General features: G+C 39.8%; 1 protein-coding gene across 1 annotated transcript; it reads right to left on the bottom strand.

The window, feature by feature from the left end:
* Positions 1-237: 237 nt before the first annotated feature.
* On the bottom strand, positions 238-2,240 carry LOC126605798 (F-box/kelch-repeat protein At3g06240-like). The gene is made up of 2 exons (XM_050273237.1): positions 1,983-2,240; positions 238-1,843 (listed from the first exon to the last, which is right to left on the bottom strand). The coding sequence occupies exon 2, from the start codon at positions 1,728-1,730 to the stop codon at positions 387-389; it is 1,344 nt and encodes a 447-aa protein (XP_050129194.1). The 5' UTR covers positions 1,731-1,843; positions 1,983-2,240; the 3' UTR covers positions 238-386.
* Between the last annotated feature and the right edge of the window lie 4,670 nt (positions 2,241-6,910).

Below are 6,910 nucleotides of genomic sequence, written 5' to 3'. Positions count from 1 at the left end.
AAAATCGAGAAGATGGGTGGTGCGTATGGATTATGATTCTCTGTTATTATTCCTTTTATTTTTACAAATTACAAATAAATATATTGGTGCTAGTTTGTACAACTTGCAATTGAACAATAATATACATATGATGGTTTCTGTCGGCATCGGCCTGTCGAGAGTCGTGACATTAAAATTGATGCTCTATCCTCCGTCGAGAATCCTAGATCTATATAAAAAAAAATTAATCACGGTGTCTTTGTATCTTAGAGTCAATAATATTTGTTTTCCTTTGCAAATATTAAAATAACATGCTTCAAAGCCTAGTTTGTTGCAAATGAAATAATGTAGTTTGACGTCATGTTTACTTGACAGCAATGAAATAAAGTACATGATAATATGATCAGCTATCTGACCATGGAGTATTTTATGGTGGGTGAAGCAAGGCTCTCCATGTACAAAGCCACTTGAGAAGAGCGTACATCCCCAGCAAAGACGGCTCGGAAGTTTCTGTCTGCCTGACTGTAAATGACTAGTTTCCTTTGATGCAAGAGGATTAGAATCTCCCCGTTCTTCAAAATACTCAGAAGTGACATCAGCCCTAGGTATTCAGAATCCATCTTCTGCGGAATGGTAGTGAAAATAGACCAAGATGCCTTGACCCCGTACTCATTCATTAACCACACCTGGTAATCAGACCCATGAGGGCTGTGAAGCATACTCAGCCGCCCTCCTAAAACCCCCAAACCATAGAACGAGAAATTCTTGTCGCCGTCGCCCGGTAGGGAAACTTGCCGGTACGTCTCCTCCGCTATATCGAAAGAAACGATTGAGAAAGACCTCTTATCATCACCGTTTGCGGAAGCTTGATCAGTAGTCTTTCCGCAGCGGACTGCCCAGTGGAGACCCCCGTTGAGTAGGGTTCCGACAAGGTTGAACAGAAAGTAAAAAGGCAGGGTTTCGGACCTGGCTCTCCATGTATTGGTCTTCAAAGAATAAATGTCAAGTTGGGTGGCGAAAACGCCAGCCTTACTTGAAGAAGTGGCCCTCACTATTTTATAGTCTTCCCTGCGCGAATCGTAACCGAAGCCATAGAAGTAATCCTTACCGGAGATTGTTGCCAACTTTGGGGCTGCATGAACCTGCCTGGTGGATGGATTATAAATCATCATATCTTCTAAGTCAACCACCAAACACACCAGGCCGTTACAAGAGCCGACAATCTTCATGTCTTTGACCGGCCGCCTCATTGTCACATAGTACTCATGTTCCTCCTCCACGACCCTAGTAGCACTATTAGCACCAGTCGTGCCAGCTGCTTCTGCCTTCGTTTCTGTTTCTGCCTTTGCTTCTGCTAGACTTTCTGCTTCACCGTCGCCACGGGATGGCAAAGTTGCCGTTGCGGGTGCATCAATAGTAGTGGTATTGAGAACTTGTACGTGGACGGACTGGAGGAGGGACAAAGAGGAAAGCAAGAGTCGTGCTCTTGACAATATAGTTTTGCCGTGAGCATCATGATCACGATCACAATCATCGTCATCGTCGTCGTGTTTGGTAGAGCGGATAAGGAGGTGTGACTTGACAAACTTTGGGTAGGAGATGAGAGCAAGCCATGGCTTGCATACGCTTCTGAAACGAAGGAGGGACTTCACCGGCAGTTGCAGCAGAATTTTCTCCACAATCTCATAAGGAAGCTGCCGCTGATCATCTTGTTCATTATGCATATTGGAATGATCCAATAAGGTTCCCATGTCATATACAATTGGTTGAGGGAGGCTTGATGAAACTTGGGACTTTGAGTTCCAGTATTTATAGAGCAATCACTACAATAACTAAGTGCAAGTTGAGAGATTTGATCCTTCACCTACAAGTAAACTCCATCTGTCAGTTTAGTATCTATTTATAAATTAATAAAGGACAACTAGTACTGCAGATTAACTAAACGATAAAGCTAGCTAATTAAACAAATCTTTAACAATATACAATAATAAAACAAGGATTACTTTATGGAACTTGCATATCGACTCCAGAATGAAGTCAATGATTTTGTATCGACCTAATTGAATTAACATGACTCAAAATATGACTGCCTAAACTAACCTGTACTAATTTGGAGCTGCGGATAAGCATAAACAAGGCCTTTATATAATAAGTTGGAAGATAATATGCATTGGAAGCTAGCAATAATAAAAAGTTCATGATATATAGACATATATCTAATAACTACGATTTGCTGTCATTCAGCTAATGCATCCTAATTTTAGACGGATCAAATTACTTTTACATATAAAATTGATCAGTCTATTATAAATCATCATTCAAAGTAACAGGAAAGTACTTTAACCTGTATACACAATCGACCACATATAATTGAGCTTCAGTTGAGGCTTAAAAGTAGCTAAGTACGTAGCTAGTGAAGCAAATATTGTAGGCCTGCCGACTTTGGGATACGCGAGCTTGAAAGATCCACCACTGGTCAATATTTAATCTGTATATGCAACACTATCTCTAACAGGGCTAGCTAATGTATTATGTAATAATACCGCCTCTATCTCTATCTAATTATACAACTGACACATGCATAAATCTATATCACAAAATAAACGTTACAAAGCATGCAATTTGATGATGCGATCAATACAAAACTGATAACACACACGTATATATGTGTGTGCGCGCGCGCGGGCGCGCGCATAGTGGTTGTTGAGGTTGGAAGTGTAAATTACCTGCAGGCCGGCCGTGATCGGTTGAAGAAATTAATTACGTGGGACTTGGACTACCATTCATTACAAACTGGAAGGGGTTCGTTAATTAGGCAAGTCGCAGGTGATGTGCAAGAAGAATGAATGAGAGATTAAGATGTGTGTGTGTGTGTGTGTGTGTGTGTGTGTGTGTGTATATGCCACAGAGCAAATGGATAGTAATAAAGGAATTTTAACGAAAAGTTCTCGGTGCTATTCACTTTAACAAAAAACCACACTTTTACACTAAAAATCAATCATGGTATTATTCATTTTATATTTTATTTTATCATTTTCATTAAAACTGAAAGTTTTCAAACAATTTCCATTAATTTTCTCTAGTTATAAATGTAGAAGAGTTCAGAGCGAGAGAGAGTTAGACCCAGCGTGTTGTTGACATTGTAGTAGTTCTTAATTTGGTGATGGCGTGCACGACCATCAAAAAGAAAGTTTTGAGCCTCATAAAGAAATTTGGGTCCATCTGGGACATTGTTGTAGTTCTTAACTTGGTGATGGCGCATAAAGAAATTTATGGGCCTAATAAAGAAATTTGGGCCTATCTGGCCCCAGAGTTGAACATTGTTGTAGTTCTTAATTTGGTAATCACGTGCAGAGTTGGTTCAATTGCAGAAAAAAAGGGTGCAAATAATACCGCAGGGTGCAGAAATTAGGGTTTGTATCATTCATGTGGTCCTCCACTCCCTCATTGCCAAGAGTTTAATGACCTATCTTCATCTTCAGCCCCCCGCAGAAAGTGAAAACTCTAGAATGCATACATGCAGAACATATGCAGTGGTAAAAAATAATCATGTTTATGCATTTTGGTACGGATTGATCTCCATCGATTTCCTCACCTATTATAAATAACTATTTAACCAACTAATGCTATCGCTCTACTAAAAAAATGCATAACATATATTACGGAATTTAACAAATAAATTTGCGTTGAAAAGTTTGAGAAAATTTAACAGGTGGATATGATATACTTGGAAGGCAATGTATATTGTCATTAGTGCTATAGTTTATGGCCTTCCATTTCTCTTGTATAAGTGAGAAATCTAAAGTTTTTAATTCTCGTAAATTACAAATCTGATACTAATTTATCAAGCTGAGCCATTGTGTGATTTACTCCAATCCATATCGTTGTGTATAAGTACAATATACACAAATATACATTGCTATACAGTAGGACTCTCCAGAGCTCTTCTGCAGTTGACCTCTCAGTGTTGATTTGGATTGGCCAACCATTTTAAGGTAAAACTAATTAATTTTTATGTTGCAGTTGGGTTTGTAATTAATCAAAATTGAGTTAGTCAGTTAATTAGTTCAACTAATTTGTACTTGTTTCCTAATAAGCCCCTACAATTGCATATAAACTAATAAGCAATACACACACATGCAATTATGCAAGTGCAGCTTGTTATTACCGGGACCCACCCACCGACCCACCGACCCATTGCTCGTTTGTGTTTAATCATACCACCTTCATTGAAGAATTGATTGGTGCCAAATTCGTGAAATGTCACAGGAATGACCAAAGCCGGTTGTCAATAGTCAAATTTCTCCCCACCGACACTGCCAATATGGTAAGGACTTTTTCTTTTTCTTTTTCCATTTTGTCAAAGCCATACGAACAAACAGACATCGACCTTGAACCTTAACATGTTGAATTTTTCTTCATTGGTTCATTGATTATCATATTCTTAGGCGAATGCATCCGTCCAACATCCAAAGTAAATATATATAGTAATGTTAGATAGATTAAATTTGTAGATTATAAGAAATAAATACGTTAATCAATACTTAAATAATAATTCAATCATTAACTTTCATATTATTTAGTTTACAAACTTTTATCTAGGTCAGTCATCTCTCTCTGTTTTTCTTTAACTTTACACTTTTTTAGCTGATATTAAGATTAAGCTGCTGCTAACTCCGCCGTGTAAGTTTATCTTACATTGCCGGTCCCAAGCCCGGATAAAGGAGGAGGGGGAGGGCGTCAGGTAGTCGACAGCCGGCACTCCATGATCACGTCGAATCCTTATGAAAATGAATCCAGAACGAAATCGCGCTAAAGCTAGGGCGTCACCCGTTAAGTGGCGCGCTGTGTGGCCTGAGCACAGTGATAAGTGAGCAAGGGTCGCTGTATCTCCATCGGCACCCGGATACAGTGTTAAATGAGCAAGGGGGCTATAGAAACTTCTTTTCGAACGACTCCACTCAAAGTTGTTTGGGAGCATATGCTCCTATCAACTTTACACGGGACACACAAAAGAAGTACTTTGATCCTATTAGACGGGGAAGGGTGAAGAAGCTAAGACAGAAGGGTAGAGTTCAAGAGAGCAAAATGCGTTTAGGAACGTGGAATATAGGAACCTTGACGGGAAAATCTATGGAAGTAGTAGAAGTTATGGTGAGGAGAATGATAAATATTATGTGCCTACAAGAAACTAAGTGGGTTGGTCGTAAGGCAAAGGATCTAGAAAACTCAGGGTTTAAACTATGGTATTCGGGCACAAATAGAACGAGAAACGGTGTTGGCATCATCGTGGACAAGACATTGACACAAGATGTTGTAGATGTCAAGAGGGTAGGAGATAGAATCATGGCAATCAAGATTGTAATAGGACAAGAACTTATCAATGTGATTAGTGCGTACGCACCTCAAGTAGGGTTGGATACGAGTTCGAAGGAGAAATTTTGGGAAGACCTTGGAGACTTGGTGCAAGGAATTGCTCAGACGGAGAAGTTATTTATAGGAGGAGATTTAAATGGACACGTGGGCAGGGAGACAGGCAACTATGGAGGTTTTCATGGTGGCCATGGTTTTGGGGAGAGAAACGAGGATGGGGAAGCTATCTTGGATTTTGCAATGGCATATGATCTCTTCTTAGCCAACACCTTCTTTAAGAAGAGAGAAGAACATGTGATCACCTACAAGAGTGGGTCGTCAAAAACACAAATAGATTTTCTTCTAATGAGGAAAGGGGATCATATAACTTGTAAGGATTGCAAAGTTATACCAGGAGAGAGCGTGACTAATCAACATCGCTTGTTGGTGATGGATGTACATATCAAAAGAGTGAGAAAAAAGAACAAGACTTGGAAGTGCCCAAGGACTAGATGGTGGAATCTAAAAGAAGAAAAACAAGTCATTTTCAAAGAGAAAGTAATCACCCAGTGTGTGTGGGATAGAGAGGGGGAAGCTAACCAAATGTGGGATTCCATGGCTAGTTGTATCCGAAAAGTAGCAAAAGAGGTATTAGGAGAGTCCAAGGGCTTTGCCCCACACCAAAAGGAATCTTGGTGGTGGAATGAGGAGGTACAAGCAAAGGTGAAGGCTAAGAAGGAATGTTGTAAAGCCTTATACAAGGATAGGACCGATGAAAATGGTGAAAGGTATAGAAAAGCGAAGCAAGAGGCGAAGAAAGCTGTGAGAGAAGCTAAGTTAGCGGCTTATGACGATATGTATAAGCGACTAGATACCAAAGAAGGAGAGTTGGATATCTATAAACTAGCTAGAGCAAGGGAAAAGAAGACAAAGGACCTAAGCCAAGTGAGGTGCATCAAGGATGAGGATGGAAAGGTTCTTGCTACAGAGAACGCGGTTAAAGACAGATGGAAATGTTATTTTCATAATCTTTTCAATGAAGGACATGAAAGGAGTGCTTCTTTAGGGGAGTTGAGTAACTCAGAATAGTGTAGAAACTACTCTTTTTATCGTAGAATCCGGAAGGAAGAAGTGGGTGTAGCTTTGAAGAAGATGAAGCATAGAAAAGCAGTAGGCCCATACGATATACCAATCGAAGTGTGGAAAGTTTTGGGAGAGACAGGTATAACATGGCTCACTGACCTTTTCAATAGGATTTTGAAAACGAAGAAGATGCCGAATGAGTGGCGAATGAGCACTTTGGTGCCTATCTACAAGAATAAGGGCGATGTACAAAATTGCATGAACTATAGAGGAATTAAGCTAATGAGTCATACAATGAAGCTCTGGGAGAGAGTCATTGAGCATAGATTGAGGCAAGAGACACGGGTTTCGGACAACCAATTCGGGTTCATGCCAGGGCGCTCAACCATGGAGGCAATCTATCTCTTACGAAGATTGATGGAAAGATATAGAGATGGGAAAAAGGATTTACACATGGTCTTTATAGATTTGGAAAAAGCGTATGATAGGGTCCCAA

Source organism: Malus sylvestris, chromosome 15 (assembly GCF_916048215.2).
Source record: "Malus sylvestris chromosome 15, drMalSylv7.2, whole genome shotgun sequence".
NCBI lineage: Eukaryota > Viridiplantae > Streptophyta > Magnoliopsida > Rosales > Rosaceae > Malus > Malus sylvestris.
The sequence above is the reverse complement of the archived record's forward strand: the minus strand, read 5'-3'. Positions and strand labels throughout refer to the sequence as shown.

Coding starts and splice junctions, on each gene's coding strand:
- LOC126605798 (XM_050273237.1), bottom strand. CDS start 1,730: ATGGGAACCTTATTGGATCATTCCAATATGCATAATGAACAAGATGAT.